Source organism: Notothenia coriiceps, unplaced genomic scaffold (genome assembly GCF_000735185.1).
Source record: "Notothenia coriiceps isolate Sejong01 unplaced genomic scaffold, NC01 NC01_scaffold00037483, whole genome shotgun sequence".
NCBI lineage: Eukaryota > Metazoa > Chordata > Actinopteri > Perciformes > Nototheniidae > Notothenia > Notothenia coriiceps.
The window spans coordinates 331,937-354,991 of NW_011370184.1; the positions used below are offsets into that span (position 1 = coordinate 331,937).

Consider the following 23,055-nt stretch of genomic DNA (forward strand, 5'->3'; position numbering starts at 1 on the left):
CCGGTATTATCAAAATAACGGTTACTGGTGGCTACGGTATACCGTACCGAAATCAGATCCGGTTTCGATACTTAAAAAAAAAAGACATATATATATATATAGTATATATATTTTTTTTTATTTTAACAATGGCCTGGTACATATGTGGAGCACAGCACTTCTGATTGGTGTGGATGACTGACACACGAGAAAAAAAAAAAAAAATTGTAAAAAAAAAGTAAAGAAAATCGCAGGCTTTGCGATTTGATAATCGCATCATTTAAAATCGCGATTTCGATTTAAAATCGATTAATCGTTCAGCCCTAACACAGAGGAGCTTCAGTAATATAAAAACACACATGTTTAACTTAAAAGACGCCTTGAAAATGAGTGTGGGAGAAGACTGACCTCAAAGACATTTAAAATGTAAGTCAAGGCATTGTTCAAACAGCTACATATGGTTACGGCGTCTTGTGTTGACGCTAAATATGGTCAAGTTAAAGCTCCGGATGGTAACAAATAAGATCGGTAACTAGCAGTAAAGCATCCTTTTTGAAAGAAGTGACAACAACTGACTGAATCTGAGCTGGGAGGGGATCATATGATGGCCCAGTTTATGCCTGCTTTATGTAAATATTATTTAAAAAAACCAGAGCTAAGTAAACTAAGAAACTAGGTAACATCCTGTATATCAATATAACCAATATTGACATTTACATTTTAGTCCAAGGTGTTCAAATTCAGCAAGTTGACTTTCATATCATAAAATGTTTGTTTGAAAAGAATAAAGGAGAAAAAAAACATCAGAGTTCTGCATGGGACTATTTAAAAAAACCCTCCTTATGACCCAATGACACAGCTTAGAAGTCCTGTTTCTCATTCAAATACAAGTGTTTTGCGTCTTCCATATGCATTAGTGTATGCAGGCAGAACATAAGCAACTCAAAATGTTGCTTTATTCTTTCTACCGGTGCAAGAAAAAAACCTTTGAACATCAAACGGGAGTTCTTTGCAGAAGCTGTGACATGAAGTCAAGGTTTCTTGCAATGAGTCACACTCATAAGTCACACTTCATATGTTGTTTTTTTAAATATCCCCAGTACACAAAAAAAAGCACTGGCCTTGGATTCTCTGAGATCAGCTCTGTAGAATCAGGTGCCTTTATGCATCAGAAAGTCCATTCTAACATTTAGTAGATTTTAAAAGGAAGCACAGAAACAGAGCTTATAAATATTTTTGAACCCTTTTATCAGACTTGATAAATTAAGACTCGACCTTTGGAAAGTTCTTATCAAGGCAAACGTAAATGTTCTTTTGTGCCGGGAGGAAGAATGCAAACACATCTCAAGGACACATTGTAAATCAAAAAACGAACTGTTCATGATACCAGGATGTTAGATTTAGCAGAAGGAAAGCATCTTTCCATCCTGTTTTTAAGAGACCGCAGAACATTAAAGGATTAGACTGGTGGAGGTTATTTATCATTGGGTTCTGCTTTCCCATTGTGCAGCAATTTGAACAGAGATGTTTTAAAGCATGAACAAGTCCAAATAGATGGCATTGTTTGATAGAGCCTAAACAATTATTTAATGTCAAGCTACTTTTTCTTTAACCAATCGGCAATATGACAGAACATGTCAAATGTCTATGTGTTTTAGCCTCTCATTTGTGAGATTATCTTTTTTGCTAATAATTTTATAACGTTGAAATCGTTCATATGTGGGGTTTCGGACAGTTGGTCTGACAAAACAAACGATTTAAAGAAATCCCTTATTAGGTTTATATGACTGTCATTTTCCCTCTGCCATGACTTTTTATAGACGTTTCTTTTGCAGTTATCAGCCATGAAGATGCAAACCGTATTCTTGAATCCAAAAGAAAAATGGAAACTAAAGAGAAAACAAATCTGGTTTAGTGTTTGGAAAATATTACTAGCACGTTTCTTTTGGCAGTAATGACAATGCACGTGCCACTGAGAACCAATGGGTGCAGGCTTACTCTTTATACAGAAACACTTATTTGAATGAGTGCATGTGGCGGGGTGTGAGTCATGGATGTGCAATTTTCAGACAATGATTGGGAAAATATTACGCAAATTATTCAAGAATCATCTTAAATTGCAGCCCCAATTACTATACTTATAATTTTAGAGAGCCATTCGTAGTCAGCGACCTATAGGAAGGATACATGTCCATTCCGAATGCATGTTATCTGAATTATTTGGTCATTCTTAAAAGCATTAAACTGTCATTTTCCCACTGAAACTAAGAGGAACCAAGGAGGCCAGTTTACAAGGTTTCTTGAATTCTCTATAAAAGACAAGATAGAACTTAAGAGAAATCAAATCTGGTTTAGTGTTTGAAAGATATTTCTAGAATATGTTTTGCAGTAGTGACAATGGATGCAGGTTTATACTTTTTACAGGCATCAACTTCATTGAGAGAGTGAGAGGGTGTGTGAGTCATGTGTGTGTAGGTGTGATCAGCAGGCCTTCACTAACCTTCCTGTCTTTCACATCCTCCCCGACAGCCTCGATGACCCCGGAGCCCTCCATGCCCAGGGTGACGGGCGGGGGGGGCAGCAGCTCGTACAGACCCTGTTTGCCCATCAGCTCCGCGAAGTTCAGCCCGCACGCCTTCACGCGCACCAACACTTCTCCCGCAGCCAGCTGCTGCTTCTGCGTCTTCACCTGCAGCTTCACTTTATCATAGCCCCCGTAGCCCGTGAGGACCAGAGCCCGGATGGAGAGAGGCTTCTCCTCGGCCACCACAGGGCTGCTGCTCCCGGACTGCTGCGGAGCCTCTGAGACCGCCGGGGGAGGCTCCTCGTCGGGCTGCTTCTCCTGCTCAGGCTGCAGAGTTGGAGCCTCTTCGCCAGACATCATTGCCTCTCTTTAAATAAGAGTATCACTAAACGGAGATGAACAGTTCCCGGTAAATGCAGTTATTGGAGGGGAGCGCTGACATAAAAGAGCAACCTCACTGGAGACGGTCTGTCGTTTTTGTAAATGTAAAATGAGAATATCTGCGGGGTTTCCTCCTATTTGTGCGCTCAACAAGTGACCAACGTCAATACTGACAGATTTAAAAACACGAGTTCCGGTTTGGATTTTCAAAATAAAACACTTCATGTGACTGAAAAGCTATGAGATTCAAAAAAAGTGTTGCACATTATAATGACAGTTTTGAAATGAGAGACTCCTAAAACCGTTTTAACTATATTTATATAGCACCTCATACAGCCCAATGAGCTTCATAGAGCAAGGTTAAAACAATACATAAGATTACATTACACAACGCTACAATCATAAAATAAAATAAGTCACTAGAACAAATAAACACAAGATAAATTGTATGAAAAACATTGATAAGGTCTTAGAGACAAAGGGAACAATTTATTATGCACAATAAGTAAAACACATGTCAACAATGCATTATGTTGTAAAAACCTAAATGAAAATAAAATATGTTATATCTGAAATATCAAATAGCTTCATATATCCCATGAAGACTTGGCTAATCAACATTACAATTGCTTTGCAGGGTAAGCAATGAACATTATAACTGTGTTGATGCTTGGTTGTGCTCGATATTTATTCTAGATGATTCCATTTATGAATAGAGGCTTTTATTTGAATGCTAGTCTTGCAACTTCCAGTGTTTTTCTACCTGATTGTCGCCGGCTTGACACCTCTTAAAAAGTGACGACCGTTTAATTGGCGAACAGCTGAGAGATGAGAGCCAGCGAGCTGCGGAGAGCTCCAAACCCCGGACACTGGAGTACCGGGGGGAGGGGGGGTCAACAGGGAGGAGGGGGGGGTGTCTCAGGTCACAGCTGGAGGAAGAACATGCAGCAGTTCACTCATCTGCTATTTAAGAGTTAAATAATATAATACCTGGTTCACATCTGTGAATCCATTATTATTTCACCGCTTTTTGTGGATTTTGCAAAAATGGGAACAAATATAAGTGGGGTTCCCACCTAAAAGTATTTTGTTAATTTTAAGTTTGTGACTATCAATATTATTGATAACTCCTTAAAACAACCAATTAATAGAAAAACTGTTGTTTAAGAATGAGAACAGACACTGTAATCCATTATTAAAATAAATAATGGACGTTCTGATGTCTTTAAGGGCTTTAAAAAAGAAAAACTAACACAGCTAGACAATTCATATTGAGGCACTCTATGTTAAACATATTTAAAGCTTATAAGGTTATTTCCGTTATAATGGCATTTACTTGTTTCAGTCACTCAACATGCACCCACACACAGTGGGTTCAAACCGTAAAACAGATTGCACCCTGAAACTGGAGCAGCGTTCTCACATGGTGGTTGAATCCGTGTGCCAGGAAGTGAAGAGACGGTGAGAAACAGAGAGTTGTTTTTTAAGGGCTTCCTTATGCTAATATAAAGACTCATGTAATAGTTCAGTTTAATACTTCAGTTTGATAGAAGTGAGTCTGCACCACAGTCTATGGTCTGCACAGATCTGCACATTGGGCCACACAGGCAACACACTCAGTTGGGAAAACAAAACAAACATATGTGGTCACTAACTCTGGTCTGAGGGACACGTTATAAGTGTTCTCAGATGCTCTCTATTTTCTAAACACACACTCGCGCGCACGCATGCACGCACGCGCGCGCGCGCACACACACACACACACACACTTAATTATGGGCTTCTTTGCTCTGGAACAGAGGAGTGGAGTTGTGTTTTGGTATTTTATTTTCTATATACATTTATTACAATTCAGCATTTTATATATCGTTTTTGTTACTGCTGTCAAACTAAGAAAACCAGTTGTGCTTTTGGATGTAGATTTTGAATATACAATCTTAACAAACATTTGATCCCCAAAGAAGATCATTGACAAGAATATTTGTATTGTGTTATCAACACAAAAGTTAGAATAATTGAACAGACAGTATTGCTGTGATATTTAAGATGATAAAATGTAGTGAAATAAAAAATATGAATGAAAAACACACACTGCAATACAGTGTTTGGAAAATAGATTGACTTACTTCAGTTTGACCAGAAGATGGAGCTAAAATTCTTTCTTTATCTCTGTCTATAAACACATCAGCCAGCTCACTGATGTTATTGTAAATGACAAATAGCCTATAATAAATGTCATAAATGATTTAAATAAGTAACAGTTAGGAAAAGGCTACCAAATATTCAGGATAAAGGTTTCTATTCAGGGTCACGTGGTAGTTACTTTGAGTTATATCCTCTTTTGTGTACAGGGAATATGCCTGAAAAACTATGGTGAGAAAGTCAGTGTAAGTTTACATTGTCAACCTATAGCCTACATTTTGAACCTTGGGTCATTGTAAGAGAACTGCAACATATACCGTTACTAAAATATCAGAATGTTTTCAATTGACTATTTCAGTGTTATGTTGAAAAGATCTCAGTTTTTTATGTATGCTATAAAATAAGGCATGCACATTTAATGAGATGTTTACTGACACAATTGACATCAATGCCTGTCACGATTCAACACTACACCAAGACAGCCAGGAAAAAACCGGAAGAACGAGCATTCTGTTCGTAAAATAAAAGCATGTCACAATAACTAAAACGACAACAGTAATAATAAATGTTTACATTATTTATATTTGTGTAAAATATGTCTACCTTAGTCGTGAGAGTATTTAGAGGGCGTATTACTGTCTTTCTTAAGAACACTTGAGTTTAACACATACAACTGATTCGTTTTTACATTACATTACATGTCATTTGTTAGACGCTTTTATCCAAAGTGACTTACATACATTTAGTACTGTGGGCAATCCCCACAGGAGCAATTTGGGGTGAAGTGTCTTGCCCAGGGACACAACGACATGCAGACTGCAGTGGGACTCGAACTCGCTATCCCCTGATTCGAAGTCCACTATCCACTGAGCCACAGCCTCCCTTTGGTGTACCCAGGCACACAACATGTGTTAAAAGTTTAGTTTGCCTCTTATCTAGCGTGTAACTGACAAATAAGTAGTAGCTAGCTACCCATTTACAAGATGCACATTGTATTTTATTTTTGAAATATCCCACCGGAAGCCCGTTTCAGTGACGCGCCTTGACCGTTGTTGTCAGTCCGCCTCACTTCAGCGGTGGAGCGGAGGAGCGCAGCATTACGCAGAGCATGTAACTGAAACTACATCTCATCACTGCGCTGCTGAAGTTTTTACATCTGAACAGACTTTTTCGTGTTCTCTGAGAGAACACATTTAGAACATTTAGAGCTGCTTTTTGACATTCCACTAGTTTTAAGCTAAATGACAAGTAGGCAGCAGAGCAGACGCACTCAGTGATACTCGGTGCACGATGGAGGGAAATAAGGGATTACTGCGCTGTAAGATAGTGGTGGTCGGCGATACGGAGTGTGGGAAGACGGCTCTCCTCCACGTTTTTGCCAAAGACTCGTACCCAGAGGTAAGAAACCGTATATTATAAACACATGAGTAAAGTCCCAGCAACCACACGGAGTGAACAAATATCCATTCAGCCGGACATATCCAGCGAAACTTAAAAACCTGCTCCTATCATCTAATGTATGGTAACTGGGCGATGACAAGCAACATCTTTCCTATTTACGTATTCATATGTGTTTTTGTGAATGACCTTATATATGAGATTATCTTAACATTTGCTTGAAAAACATTTTCAGGCTTCAGACTCGAGACAATTCAGTGCCCTGAACTCTGGCTCTGCGCGCCTTTGCGCATCAGTCTGGTCTGTAAATACTGAAACATTACTTTGTGACCAAACCAACCGCCAGAGAGCTTGACTGCCTCTTACCAAAACACTGTACCCACACTTCCGAGAGACAATAATACATTTACAGTTATAATGTTTATGCTAAAAACTCTAAACGTATAATGAAATTAATCAAGATTAAATAATTCAGAAACAAGTTACTCTTGTAAATCAGTTTAAGGAAGTTTTTTCTAGTACATTAAAGCATTTCAGCACTTAAACCCTTAATATTTTCAATTAACATGCAGTGTTTAATTAAAACTGGACATTTTGGACAATATCAAATTAGATTTTGGATGGAATTGTTCATGAAGTATGTTGTGAGGTTGTGCCTTTTCCTCAGTATTATGATGACAATTAATCGAAAATGCCCAATATAATTAGCTGTTACCAAGAAATAACGAAAGACTAAAATATTCTTGAAGGTTAATATTTATTTCTTGGGAAACTCTTGAAGTGTTATTGGTTATAGGTCAAACACAGCTTTAGTGCCATATTTTCCTGAATTTGGAAATAGTTAAAAACTCAGAATATAGCTTTCTCTCTCACACACACACACACACACACACACACACACACACACACACACACACACACACACACACACACACACACACACACACACACACACACACACACACACACACAATCTCATGCCCCTGATATTCATCTGCACTCCAGCTGACTGAAATATTCATGTTTTTCTTGTCTACGATACATTATCATAATTTCAATTAAAATCCACAATGTACACAACACTCCCCTGAGCTTTGGTCTAATTTTAGCCCCGCGTGTCTCATTTCAGAATTATGTTCCCACCGTGTTTGAGAATTACACAGCCAGCTTCGAGATCGAGAAACAGAGGATCGAGCTCAACATGTGGGACACTTCAGGTAAGGAGACACTCTGGTTTGCTTTCATCCCTCTGTGTGTGTGAGATTATCATGCCAACGTGATGAGAGCTGCGCCGCACCACCGGCCCGTGAAGAAGTTAGTGCGCTCCAGATTGGCAAGCATCTGACTCCTTGGAGCAACATCCGGGCTGTGGGCCAAAAACATTAGCAGCCATTAGGAGAGTGTCATGATAATCTGTGGGGAGCACTGAATGACACTCTCATGTGTTTTTAACTAATTCAATGTGGGCTACCCATTAGCAGGCACATATCTTTCATAAAGTGTTTTAGTCCTTTCACCACCCCTAGAGTTAATTCGACACTCGTTGTTGGTTTTGAACAGCAGCTTCAGAGTTATATCAGCTCTGTGATAAGATAAACAACTTGTCATTCAACGCATGCCTCCTCTAAGTAGCTGTCACATCATAATCATCCCTTAAGAACGCTGTCAAACTGGATTCATGCATACGTTAATGACAGTTAAAATTGGCATCCTGATCTAATCAATTCAACATGGCATGATTTCCAGTGTTAAAACAAGTGGTTTTTGTTATTTTGAGTTAATACATGTTGATTTTTTTTTCACTTGTAGTGCTGAGGAGGCTTTGTGGCAGGTGTTCAAAACTGTGAGGTTGCTTCTCACTGGTTTTATAATGTTGATTTCTAGAATCACAAGTTTTGCATCTGACAGCGATTTAGCATTTTTGAAACCAGACGTAAACAGTTTGTGGAGATCAAACAGTCAAGATTCTATCAGTCTCGGCATATAAACTACCGTTCTCCTTTTGTCAGCCTTAAGGCCTTTTCCTGTTTAATTTCCACTCACATAACGACACCCAAAAAACTTGTTTCCACACAACCGCAGTGAGACGCTTTAATGCGCAGCGTTCCATTAACCTCCACCCGTGCAGACTGCAGAAAGACCTGCTAGACGAGCTGCAGATTAAGAGCTGTCGAGGCCGGCGCTGCCTGTTGGTTTGCAATGGGTGAGGCCAGTCCACTGTGTTTGAACAACACCCTCTGAAATTGCAGGTTGTTTCACACACACATAAACACACACTCTGAAAGACACATACACAATGAGCCGTGTGGTGGATGACAATTACACTAAAGGAATGCTTAAACTGTAATTTACTCCCCAGCTCAAAACATTCTATTCATTGTTTTCGTGTGAATCATATTGTCATATGTCATATTAAAGCAATCTTCCTGCGTACAAAAGAGGATACATTTAGTGGACATAGCTCTCCAAGGTGTGAATGTGTGTACCTGTGTGAATTAGATGGAAGAAGTGTTCTCAGCAAAGCTTTACTTAACTAACTAAACTATTTCTATGGCAGGGTGTGCTACTTTGAAAGAAAGGTATTACTTCTTAATACGAAACATATTTCTAAGGGTTTATTTGAGGATACACACCAGCCAAAGGGATTTATTTTACAACCTGGCAGCCAAAATACAGAATTTATTAAAGGTTGATTATCTCAATTATAAATCAAGTAGAAAAGTGCACTCAGTAAAGTGCAGATCTCCGCCAGGTGTGTCTCCTTCTCCCATCTAAAACGTGTCGTACAAAATCGTACAAAAAAAATGAAAGTAGTATTTACTTGTTTCACTTTCTTGCAGAGTGATGAAAAAACGATACAAATCTCATATCTTTTACCATAAACATGAGCTGCTGATAAGCTTTGAAGACTGGAAACAAGGGGAAACAGTGAGCCTGTTTTTGAAATAATTAATTGGATTTCTGTCAAAAACAAACTTTGAGCGATCAAGATTATGACCGGTGATCCATGTCTGACCTGAGCTGCCTTCCTCCAGTTTTGAGACATTTTTTTGTTTGCGTTAGCTCGGAGCTATTCTGGGTTTATCTCAGGAGACAGGTGCAGCTACATCAGTATTACAACAATTCCCCCTGGTACCTGCCTCTTTGAACAAACGGCTGAATGAGGGGATTACAATCACATGGCGTGTTTACAAGGACCGTTCTGTGTATGTGCTGCTGTAACAGTGGCTGTTTACCTTCTGTCCGTACTTACACTTGCTATTTCTTATGCAATCCTAGTATTGTTTGAGTATGTAAATACATCTGCTGGTGTGAGTTTGTGTGTATTCGCAGCAGGCATGCGTAACAGACAGCCAGGCAAATGTTTGTTAGCCCTCAGTTTGTTTTTGTATGGCCGGGAGAGTCAAACCATTGGGAGCGAAGTTTGACTCAATAACATTAAGGGGCTTTCAGCATAAATAATAACATTACTTTAACTGAGAGTGTTGGATTTATGTTGGCAGCAAAGTGGTACCAATTGAATATAAAACTCCTTTGAACACAACAGATGTGTTGCTTCAGAGCACCGACTGACGTAAATGCAGATGATAAAAGAAAACAAACCCATCTGAGATTTGAAGATATGATGCCACAGCTCCTGTGTGGATAACAGATTAGAGGAGCGCAGATAAGGAGATCAGGACTGTTGTTGTGAGAGTGTTAGGCAAGGTGCCAGAACGAGCCTCCGAGCTGCCTGCTCAGAGTGCAGAAACAAACAGTGGATTTAATTAATCGGGCACTTGCTGTGTGGCCAAACATTTGCCCCATGTCTCCTTCATTCTTCATCTCGCTACACCGACCTCCGCCACTTCAACCTATTTTCTCTACATGTTCTCTTTCAGTCTCCCTGCCTCGTAGGTTAAACTCATTTTCTTCTTCTTCTTCTTCTCTTTCTTCCTGCCAAACCAATTTCCTCCCTCTTTCTACTTCACTGTTCATTATTCTCTCAATCTTCCTCACTTTCTTTTCTTTCTTTCATGCTGGGTTGTGTGTGTCGCTGAGTCAAGGTTAAGAGTAACAACGATGTGTCAAGATGAACATCAAAGGGCATCATTGGCCTTGGAAACGGCGGCTGAGAAACCAGCCTCAGCTCAAGGTTCATTCAGAAAATATCCTGGAGCATTTCAACATCTTCAAGACCAGAGGTTGCACAGCTGGCATAGATGCAATCACAGTGCTGGAACAAGGGGTTAAAGCCCTACAGGGCCAGAACACAGCTAAACATGGTTGAGGTGAGTCATCAAATATTCATGGTACTAAGGTTTTTAATTCCTTTTGTATATTTTTAATTGGGTGTAAACATTTTCCTTTATTCTTTTGAATGCCATATTGTTTTTTCTTTTACATTTTTGACCTTCTCTTACAACTTGTTTTCTCACCATCATACACCAAAGCAAATTCCTTGTATGTGTAAACACACCCGGCAATAAACTTGATTCTGATTCTGAAAACACTCTGTTTGCATATATTAGTTAGCAATTGGTATTCCAGCAGTATTCGTGGTCATTTAATCAAATTAATTTAAGAATAACATCACGTAAACACAATATAAATGGATATGCCCTGGAGCTAGATTCTAACTCCCGTCTACAAGAGGAGGTTTACAAGGTAATAATGCCTCTAAAATGTCCATTTGTTTTGTGTTTCAGTTATGTATTCAGTATAAGTGTACAATTTGCAAAAATAAAATTAACAAAACGGCCAAATGGTGAATTTGGAGAATTTTTCCGGCCTCTTGGTAGCCTGGGGTCCTGGGGCAGTTGCCAGCCTTGTTATGACACTCTGCCCAGGCTGATAATCAGACAGGACTGCCCTTTTGTTTGACTTCATGTAGCAGTCCTACATAGTGTTCATGTTAGCCAATTCTGTTTGGGAGGTTGGCCAAACCAATCAGAAGCAATGGTGCCCATTTACTCCAATGCAAATAACTCGCCTAACACACAGGCAAAAGAAAAAACGTTTTTCCTTTTGTTTTCTTTCTGTCTACATGTTACCACTCGGCCTACCTTACACTGGCGAGATCCCAGGCAAATGAAAATAACTTTCTGTGACTAGGTTCAGATCTCGTAATACATGCATTGTTCATGCCAGACAGCTTTATTTGGGAGATTTTCCTAGGATCGAGTAATCTTTCCTTCCTGTCTTCGTACATTTTGGTTTACACGGAAGCTGTTTTAACAAGAACCGGTTACATTTCCTGACAATCAAACGGATATACTGATTTAAGAGTTGTTGTTCTTGGTTGATTTGTTGGTGTTGGTGTTGATTCAGAAGTCTTTCTAGAAGCCAGTTCTTCCAAAAATCCATAATTAAAATACTAACCCCCTTAACCTTATTTTGTATTTGCATATACATTTCACTTTTTTACTATTCTGTGCTATATGGCGCGCTGAAAAATGTGTATTCCAAATCAAAAGCCTGTTGGGAAACACTTTAAAAGAAACCAAATCATTTCCGCGCATAACAAATTACAAAAGTAATAAGTCAAACTCTCTTTTGTAAGAAGCTTCTGCAATGTTTTTATGTGCAATGTGCCTTGTGGAGTCATCAAAATGTAATTATTAGTTCAAACGACCATAACACAAAAACAAATTAGTCTCGATTTGCAAGCAATGTGGATTATGATGACACAGCAGTTGTGTGGAAGGGGTTCTTCGCTCTACAAATGAAATAAATAACGAGACTTTGAAGTTAAAATCTGATCCCAGCCGACCTGGAGTGCTATAACAGTTTCATGACTTGATTTGCCCTTCTCTGCACTTTTTCACTTCCTCTCTTTAATTTCATTCTTTATAACTCTGCCTGCCACCCCCTGACCATTTTCTTCTTCTCTCTGTTTCCACCGAGCCAAGGTCAGGAGTCCCACTGTATCGGGGCACTGCCCTCTCAGCACTCTTGCATTTGATAAGCTTACCTTGCGTTTTCTTTGTTCGTCTCTCTATCTGTCTCTATGTCCTTTTTCCACTTCTCAATAAATCTTTTTCTCATTTCCTCTGAAAATCCGACACTGCATCCATCCTTAACTCAGTGTGTCTTGGCCGTTAACATATGACTCACTCTAATCTGTCTTCATGGGCAGAAAATAAATAATAATTTTTACAAAATAAAAAAGGACTCTTGTCTGTGCCGAGTATAATTCCCCAAGCATCTGGTCAATTATCAACCAATTTGCCAATGTGACTCTTAGAAAGGTCATACATTAGATTATTATACACACTCCAGGGGTGACCTTTACATTTTAATTAAGTGTCTGGTGCTGATTATGAATATGTCAGAAAATCACATTTTTAGAATGCTAGGTAAATGATATGCTGTGTGACAGTCTGAAACTTGGCATTAAAACCGACATGTCCTGTTCTTACTTTATGAGTTCACATTCTAATGACTCAAGCATGACAGTATAAAGCCAGTTAAACGAGCGTTTGTTTTGCACATCACACAATAACAATGTTGAGTATTTATAAAATGCGGGGAACGGTAGCCATTATGTGAGGTTATAAACAGATGACATAATAGTATGTGTTATGCATTATGTTCTTAATAGGAAGCCATTAGAGATGTTTGCCATACAAATGAAAGGTGATCATATGTTAGTGTTAGCAAATGGATCTGTCATGGAAAAGATTAAAGGACTATTCTCAAATTTGATATATTGTGTTAGCATTATAATTCACATTTTAATTCCACACAGGATTGTTGTTTTGTTAACAGTATTCATAAAGAACTACTGCATGTTGCTGTCACTGCAAAGCAATTCAATTACTCTCTGTATTTTCTTTCCTCTGAGGCTGGCTGACAAAAAGGATATTTTTGTCACTAAAACACAAGCATCCTAAACAGGCAGGTTTCACAGCTGACTATGTGAAAGTGTGAGGTAAGAGTCAATAGTCCAACCGGCTCAACCTGCACTCTTACAACTTCCTTAAAAAGTGACACACCAAAGGAACGTATTGAGGTTTGCCGACTTGAACCCTGCCCTCCAGGCGGGTTCCTGTTCAGAAGCATGTAACCGGAATCTTCTCCGATACTTCCTAAAGGGCTTGACAAGTCAAAAACAAAATATCAGTTTTTCCGATGTTTGCCTGCGCTCACTAAAGCTTTTTTTTGTCAAATACTGTGGAAACATTGCTGGCATTTTAAAGACCCTGTTGCATCCGCCTATCCATCTCACAGAGTCTGTAGCTGAGATTGCTTTAACAGTCCATCATTCATTCATGAGTATCTTTTTTATGACCCCAATTACATGTTTGCTCCTTGAAAGCATTACCCAGATGTGAGCCTAGCGAGCATCTATGTGTGTGAGGGGCACCTGGCTCCATGACAGGATAGAAAATCGCTCGATGTGTTGAAGCGTTGCAGAGGCTTTTTGGATAGAAGTGCAGATAGCGGGGGGAACTGGGTTTCTAGTCCAAGTGCTGTTGGTTGTTTTTACTAACAGGAGAGTGTATGTTTGTGTGAGTAAGTGTATGAGTAAGAGCTCTGAGAGATTAGACGAGTGGTAAAATATATAAATAGAGACAGTGAAGAGACAGAAGGATAACGTGGAGCTGTGAGTTTTAAACAGAGGTGGTTGAAGTACCAGAGTGTAGAAATACTCCATTACAAGTAAAAGTCCTACACTCAAAATGTTAAAAGTACAAAAGTATAAGCATCAAAATATACTTAAAGCACTGAAAGTAAAAGTAGTCATTATGCAGATTGGTCCATTTCAGAATAATATATATCACATGTTTTAATTATAATTAATTATAGATGCATTAGGGTGTCAAGGTGCAGCTGTTTTGATCAATTGGAATTCTGCAGGGAAGATTTTGAATTTACTCCAGGTGTAACTACAGTCTTATACATATTTCACATTATTAATCCAATTTTGAAAAGGTATTAAATACATTTAAGTATAAAGTACACGATTTACCTCTGAATTGTAGTGGGGTAGAAGTACAAAGTGGCAAAAGATGTAAATACTCAAGTGAAGTACAAGTAACTTAAGTACAGTACTTGAGTAAATGTACTAGTAACTTTCCACCAGTGGTTTTAAGTGCTTAGAGTCATGTACAGGAGACATCTTGCTGAACTGAATGATTGTTAGTAGGTTTTCATCCTGGTGTTGTTCTCCTCTGTCCATTAGAAGACCAAGGGCACATTGGAAATCAATGGCCTAGATGTGTATCCAGTCTCTCTCCCGGGAGACACAGGTCTGTCTCTCAGCTACTGGGGCATGTGTAACTGAGCAGTCTGTCTAAGAGAGACAGCCAGTCTGGATGAAGAAGCTCACTGAGTGCTAACTTTGAGACTTTTGGAAGAGACTCTCATAGCTTAGAATCAGACGAGAGATCCTCATGCTGTTTTAAAAGATCTGAGCATTATTAATTAATTTTACTTTGCCCAAAAGGTATCTGAAAGATCGAAATGTGTTTAAATGGCATGGAGCTTTTAGGACAGTGTGCAGATCTTTTGTCAGATTCCAGCTTTAGTTAGATTTCTTTATTTTTTCCAAACTTGTTATAAAGTTATTTAGTTCCCAACACTCACCAATTTTTTCAATTTTTTGACCATCAGTGACAAAAGCTGCCATTTCTCACAAAACATGATGGATGGCCATATAATATTCAAAGCCACAATACAGTTACAGTAACATGTGGAGTGAGTGAAGGGGGGGAGGGGAGGGGTTAGAGTGTCAGTACCCTTCTCCCTTTACACATCATATATTCTGTATGTTGTCTGCAACCCTAGCTATTTCTCATTGTTATCTGTACAGTGCCTGTTCTTATGTATGCCAAAAGCTCAATTTGATCAATATGAGAGAATAGAAAGGTGAGGCCACGACAAACGACAGGCATATCCAAAGCACAGAAAAACCAAACAAGACCCTTCATGTTTGCCACAACGATTACAAAGTTAGCAATAGCTCTCATGTCACACAAAAGATAATCAAATGGATGTCTGCTCTGTATTTGATACAGAGCAGACACAGCATTTTGAAATGTTATCAGGGGATAGCAGGGATACATGCAGGATCATTTGTTGTGTTTCAGAGAGGTTTTTGAAGCCAAAATGGATCGGTTGTTACATTATCTGACGGGAAAAAAGTAATTAGGTTTTGTAGTGCACTTTGTTTAGACACAAAACACTCAAGGGGGTCTATCCATCCACTTCAGACCCTCTCCATCTCTTATCTATAATGCAAGACGTAGCTATGACCACTCCATTCAACCCCCAACACCTCAGCCATTACTGACAGCGCTGGATGCTGGTGACCCTGTTTCTACTGCACTGTGATATACTCTGATTTATACCGTACCATGGAAAATAAAACCATGTCACAGCCAGGCTATTGTTACTTTAAACCACGATTACCTGAAATGGTGTAGTTCAGTAGTTCCCAACATTTATTGTCTGATGTTTAACCAATTCAACTTTCTTTAACCTTCTACCTTTAACTTTTGTTCAAAATATATGGGGTGGTAAAGGCTGGACATTTCAATTACATTTTTTAATATTTCTGTAACAAATGTTTCCACTTCCATACTAGTTGGCTTTTGACAAGACTGAATTCCAAAAAGTGGATTGATGTCTATTGATAATCCTGGTTGGTAAAAAACAACAACTGTGTTTTCTACAACCTAGAGCGTGAGAGATTTTTGAAGATTGACATTTAAAAATTGTGTAAATGTAGCATTACTTATAAAACTATCATTATTTCTAAGTAACACATTATTTTCTGAGGATTTGCGTCAGGCTATTTCTTTTCAAACTGATGTGAACCATTATAATTGTTCTAATTGAATGTCTTTACCAAAGTTACTGGATCATAAATCTAAATATTATTTGCTATACACATGTGCATGCAGTTTGGAATACCAGTTTTCCTTTAGTAGAGTTAATATTAATAATATGGATTTAATAGTAAAATAAAAGACTAGTTCTTTTCTTTTCTATTGGCTTCATGGCCTTGGAAGCTCCTACCCAGCAGGTGAAAAAATAAACAAGATATATGAATCAGAGGTTTATTTGTTCTCTAGGTTTAAAACCTCAGAAACATGGCAGCACAGGAACATGAGGCTGCTCAGACAGCATGTAACATCCCAACAGGAGCTGGGAGGTTTAATCTGAAGGGTTAATCTGAAGGGGGGGGTCGGAGGGCCCAGATGTCACTCTGTCATTAATTTGAAGGAATCCTGCAGGATTACTGCTGATTTCAGGCAAAACTCTGCTCAGTGGCAGTGCTCTCCCTCTGTGCCAGCTGAATAAGAAACATGCAAGGACATCGCAAAGAGAAAGGTATTCTGTTAGTCTCAGTCTAGATGAGAGAAATGTGACTTTTGTCTAACCTGATTAGACATAACATGACTTAACTTTAGCCTAATTGCTCTGGCTGATCTAGTAAACACATTTACGTTAAAAATGTAGTGGATATTACATCAGAATGTCTTAATTACAGATTTCAACCATATAGAAAATGCATATACAGCATGTGTGTGGTATGGACAATATAAATCTGTTACACTGCACATTGTGTTTACCTCTTGATATGACTGACAGCACCACTCATTTCTCCAGGCTGCTTTTTCTATTATTGTTTGGTATTCAAGCATTAGGAATGTGCATGACAAGCACAGCTTCAGCAGTTCTGCATATGAATCCATGAATTATGAACGGCTACAACGCTTCATTTCACCGTTTAAAACATTGAGTCAAATGAAGCACTTATCCTCTTGAGCATGCTGTTGTTAAATTCACTTTGGTAACATTTCAAGTGTAATAATAATCACATTGTAAAAAACACTACTGCCGTGTTTCACCTATGCGGCAGATATATCTATCCTCTGTAATGGATTTCCGATGAGTCCCATTCATTTCTGCTTCTGTTTATATAATTCCCCTTTCGTAATGCTTAAATCTAATATAGTGAAACCAAGCAGTCAAATTTAAACAAACACATTTTTACATTAGATGTTAAAGGCTGATCAGAGATGCAAAATATGACATCTCTAGTCAAGGTCCAATTACTGACTATTCGAGGAGCTTTGACCACATTTCACATTCTTCATGTACCTGTCATCACCGCACCAAAGCTTCAAATGTACTGCAGGTCACTTGTGTACACCTGTGCCAACTCCATCACAACTAAGAAAACGTCTTTTTTTAAGGTATAACCGTGGGAAACGTTAGAAAGCTCCAAAAAGTGAACTTAGAATACATTTTTTGACTTAAAGCTGGGGTATGTAATTTTGGAGAAACCAGCTCGAGTGCGCTAGAATTTGAAAGTACACAACCGGAACAAATCTGCCACTTCCTTACAGAGCCCCTCCTCCAACACACACAAACGCGCAGATGACCAATGAGGGCACGAGATAAGTTTGTGCACGAGATGGAAGGCTGACAGGCAGGTAGGCCATCAATCATTTTAGCCGGGCCGGCTAAAATGATTGGTCGTGGTTTTTACAGCGCTACAGCTTCCACAGATGACATTTTTGTATGTATTTATTGTCAAAGCATTTAATATATTCATTGCTATCGGGATGTTAAGAGCATTCCATGGAATATAACAAAAAGTGTTTCTGAAATACATTACATACCCCACCTTTAATGACTGCAGAAAGCATGTTATTTCCCTGTTATTAAGGGGGGTTTATATGATTAAGTAAGCTCTTCCATCAAACTGTGGGACTCACTGGATAAAAAAAAAGGTTAAAACAAAAGAAGATATTTTCAGACTAAAAACTGACTACAAGAACCCTATACCTCCTGGTAAAAGGCCATGTCTTGAACTCCACCTATGCTTTGCAGGCTTTGCAGGCTTTCTGTCTCTGTGGGTACATTGATAACCTGGATGACATTCAGGGCTTATAAGACTTGACAAAAACCCTCAGAGCCTTACAACTATTTTCACAGGCTGAATAAAACTCTCCATGACTAATGAAATGTTTAAAAAAGTGCCGATTTAACTTCAAGATCATCACTCCAGAGACTTAGCTCCCTCACCTCAATCAGCCTCACGGTCCCATTGTAGAAAGAATAACATTAAATCAACAAGTGGAACAGAAATCCATTATGTGTGGTCTAATCTCTCTTGCTCAATGGATGGCTTGTTTTAATCACAAGGTAAACAAAATGAGACAATGGAGAAAAATATATCAGGCATAACAGCTTCATTTCAAATGATGGGGAAATTCAAATGCAATATACAGCTCTGCAGGGGGCCCGAGGTGTTTATGAATATACGCTGAGTTATTATCCACGCTGTGTGTGTGAGTGTACGTGTCCTCCGAGTGGACACTATTACCGATTTAGAATCATCTGAACGTACAGGCTTCATTTCTCTTTTGTTATTTACCAAACAGCCATATTGTTCCCACACGTCACACAGCATGAGTGTGAGGCAGTAATGTTTAATCTCTACGGGAGGCATTACTTTTCCAGTTGGTGGAGGAAAAACGAATTAATCAATAGTTTAATTTTACTGCTGTTCACTCTCTGGATGTGTTCCAGAATTTCAGACCTGGATCAAACCCCAAAAAGGCACTTTTTCCTCACAAGGGCATGACTGGGACAAACATGATTTTAATATTAATGATCATTACTGTGCCATAATGGAAGTTGGCAGACCAAAATGTCTCAAGAGAGGATTTATAACGATTTTCTGTGCAAACATCTCAAGGTGTGTTTGTGTTTCTTCTGACTCACGATGAGCCGGTAAAGAGATACGACATTTAGAGTGATAGTGTCTTATCAGTCACATTGCAGCTTTACAGGCTTAAAGCCATAAAGCTTGACCAAAAATACAACAGTGGGAGTTTAATAATGGGTTTTACAAGTTCAGACAAAGAGGAATTATCTATGGGATAAAAAAAAATCACTAACAAGATTAACCACATTTAACAGAATATATCATTTTAAATTCATAATTAAGAAACCAGCCCAGTGGGGTTCATTAAGGTCTCTCATCAAGAAACTTCATAAAAAGTTTTTACTCCTCAAATCTGATTTTGCAGTGCAGTCTGGAATATACAGACAGGTGACGAACCAGAAATAAAGGAAAAACAAATACACAAGAAATGCAGACACTCCTGCAGAAGTAATTAGGTTTTAGTTAAAGGTTTGAGTGTGAAAACATGTGATGTAATCAGCTGTTGGTATTTTTATAGTCAAAAATGTTACATTTTGGATTTTTTGGGGTAATTTATATAGAAAAAACACTGTTCTGCTTACCCTATTCTGGATGTTTATGTACCCCAAAAAATCCAAAATGTAACATTTTTGACTATAAAAATACCAACANTCGCAAACTTAAGATCGGTATTCAAAAATACAGATTCTAAATTGTAAAAGTTGAAGCTTTTGTTTTAACAGTTTGCAAGAGCGCAGGTACTTGCTTTCTAGCAGAACAGGGGAAAACAAACTTAGCGGGAGTGTTTACGTGTTCGGTGTAATGACTTACAACGTCCTCGACAACTATTCAGCCACTTGTTAACAACCATCGTTTTTCAGACACGTAAACTCTTCAAACATCACCAGTGGGGTCACTGCTGATGTATTTAATGTCGTAGAACAAAACGTGATCCGTCTCTTACATTTGTGTCAACCACAGACCTTATTTCCAGCTATTTTCCAAAATGCTATGGAGAAATCCCGTTGACTCTGAGACGAGGGAACCGGTAGTGGTAAAATGCTAACTCACTTCCGGGTTTTAGGACTCGTCACTGCACCACTCTATACACTCCTGGGATTCAAGTCTCTCTCAACACTTACTCACATCCTTATCCTCCTGTGTTATTACTTCCAAAATCAGATACCTTCCATAACCAGCTTTGAAATAATAACTTATGACATCGAAGCTGTGAAAGGCTTTCGTTTGGGTCATCAACCATCCCAACTACTTACAAGTAGATTGTGAAATACCCATGTAATAGTAGATTTGAGGAAATATGTTTCTTTCTTTCCGTCTGTGGTTATAGCTAATCAATATTTTCATATTCACAGTTATGAACCCTCAGAGAATAAAGATCCGACTCTGCAGTTTCCCTAAGTTCTACAAAGTGCTTTATCGTCTTTTAATGCGTTAGTTTTGTGGCCTGCATCTTAAGTGCAATGGTTCCCTCTCACCACACACATCAGCATTTTCAGCCACATCAGGCAGCTGTTTACAGTTAAAAGGTCCTGATGAACTACCAGCACCAAATGGCAGACAGCAAAGTTAGTTCCCTAGTTAAGATAAGATAAGATAAGATTGTACTTTATTGATTTCAATTTGGGAAATGTTTGAAATATAGTTGAATAGTTAGTATTCAAAAGAGCATTCAGCAGTGAAGAGTTCGATATATTTCTCTCAGGTGTTAGTGGAAATAAAGCTAAAATAGTTCATATTGAACTTACATTATGTGGCCAGAAACACCACTCCAAATTAGTTGGAAGTATAGGCAACTTTTACAGGTTTGCAAAACACCTCAAGAGTTGATAATATGTCAGTAAAATTGCCAAAAATTCTGTTTTTTTACTTTCTCTTGATCCATATTATAGCACACGAGATGAGACTGATATCAATATTCTCATCTTTCTATGTATTTATTCCCAAAATGTTCCAAAAACTACTCAATGCTCCAAGTGTCACAATGATTTTTGTCAAATTAGTGCAGAATTAAACTAGTGATCCTCAGTTGGATCTCATTAACAATTGAAATTATATTAAATCATTATTATCATACTAATACATACAATATGTTTAATTGGTTAAATTCTGCAAATATAGGAAATCATGAAATCGCTCATGCTTGCAAATGAAAAAAGCTTCCTCATAAAACTGGCATTAGCATAATCTTGGATATTGGTGGTGCTTAGTTGGCTCTGTATATCACACACACACACACACACACACACACACACACACACACACACACACACACACACACACACACACACACACACACACAAGCCTCGAGGTTCCCTGATGTCAACTAATCCATGTTCGGCACTGGAGCAGCAGCTAATGTGTATTGATCTGAGAGCTTTTTGACCCTCTCTGGGACCTGTAGTACGATGCCCCTCATGGGAGGATTCCTGCTGGTGTGGCAGCGGCTCAAAGAAACTTCAGCCCATCTGTCTCTGTCTAAAAACGTCTGATCAAAAAGGCACTCGGCCAACGGAGTACTGCATGTATTCAGCTATCACAAAGGACAATGAGTGTCATTGAAAGTGTTTACAGCTTTCAGCTTTTTTAAACTCAAACATGCAACAGATCACATGCAGGTGTATATTTATGTTAAAAGAAGGCCATTCAAATGTAAAAATGTAGTCAGATGCGTGGCTGCTGCACAGCGTTTGGCACGGTGACGTACAACAGTCTGGAGACACACACTGGGACTCCACATGGGGTTGTCATGCTTTGGATGTTTGATCCAAACAAAAAGCTGTTTGCTATAATCTCTTGTCAGTGCGGCTGTTCGCAACTCGGCCGTTAACTGTCCATGCCCTCCTGTCATTTTATGCAATCCACTTGTATGGTGCTTTTTGCGAATATATCTCTTCTATTGAGTGGTTGTTTGGAGAGGTTTGTTTTCTTTAAAAGGGCTCATGTTATGACTGAATTCTTTATCAGAGCTACACCGAGTTTCTCACAGTATTACATGTTGTAGTTTCATGAAGCCAATTGAACTACATGCCTGGAAAACTGAAATGCCCAGAAGCCGGTGTGTAATCCATTTTATTGACATGACACAGGGCTTTGTTACAGGAGTGGACAGAGTTGTATTTCCTGTGCCTGTGACTAACATATGATCCCTTAAGTGAGATCCTTTAATTCTGCCATTTGATGTCAATTGACGCCCAAAGCAGACACTGACATTATCCCACAGACAAAATAAATACTTGTGTATAGGATAGTCTGATCCAGGGAATGTATGTGATGAAATTGCGGCTTTTCTGGAGAGTAGGGCTGCAACTAACAATTATTTTCACAAAGAATCAGTTTTCTATGATATGAAACAAAGAAAAACAGAGCATCCTTCATTTAGAAGCTGGTTATAAAGAATAAATAATGTCGCTATTTATGACTGGACTCTACATTGAAATGATCAACATTGTGAATCTCTGACCAACCTCTTGTCGTCATAGTTTTCATCTAATATATTCCCATAATGTAATCACATAATTCCACTGGGAATATCAACTACTACAAATGACATCCAACTAGTTTGTTTTAAAGAATGTTTTACCATTTATACTTTAATTAACACACTTAAAAAAAGCCATGATCCACACTGAATCTACTTTAAATATGGCCTACCCCTTTCAGTTTATCTGTCCTCAGCATAAAAGCATTAAAAAAAATGGAAATGAAATCTTCGGAAAAATCTAATAATAAATGAAGCATAAAACTAGACCGAAATCAATACAAGCCAGAATCCAAAGGCAGTTCATGTATCAACATTTTAAATAACTAACAAATCCTGTACTTTATATTTAATAACAGAGAAACCTGACTGAATATTATTAAAAAAGCCCATGTTTACTTATTTTCCAAGCTTTGAAACAAAGTTTTGAAAAACACGGAAATTAAAAGGCACTCTAAAATCATCACAATATCTAAAATACAA

General features: G+C 38.4%; 2 protein-coding genes across 2 annotated transcripts in view; one reads left to right on the forward strand and one right to left on the reverse strand.

Moving 5' to 3' along the window:
- Positions 1-3,003, reverse strand: part of LOC104967612 (synaptic vesicle membrane protein VAT-1 homolog) — a 14,564-nt gene extending 11,561 nt beyond the window's left edge. The window contains exon 1 of the mRNA XM_010797118.1: positions 2,480-3,003. Coding sequence (XP_010795420.1) covers positions 2,480-2,863 — 384 coding nt within the window. The 5' untranslated portion in view covers positions 2,864-3,003. The remainder of the gene's footprint in view (positions 1-2,479) is intronic.
- Positions 3,004-6,105: 3,102 nt separating this feature from the next.
- LOC104967611 (rho-related GTP-binding protein RhoN-like) overlaps positions 6,106-23,055 on the forward strand; it is a 26,210-nt gene continuing 9,260 nt past the window's right edge. Inside the window, exons 1-2 of the mRNA XM_010797117.1 lie at positions 6,106-6,424; positions 7,554-7,641. Of these exons, the coding sequence (XP_010795419.1) occupies positions 6,317-6,424; positions 7,554-7,641 (196 nt within the window). The 5' untranslated portion in view covers positions 6,106-6,316. The remainder of the gene's footprint in view (positions 6,425-7,553; positions 7,642-23,055) is intronic.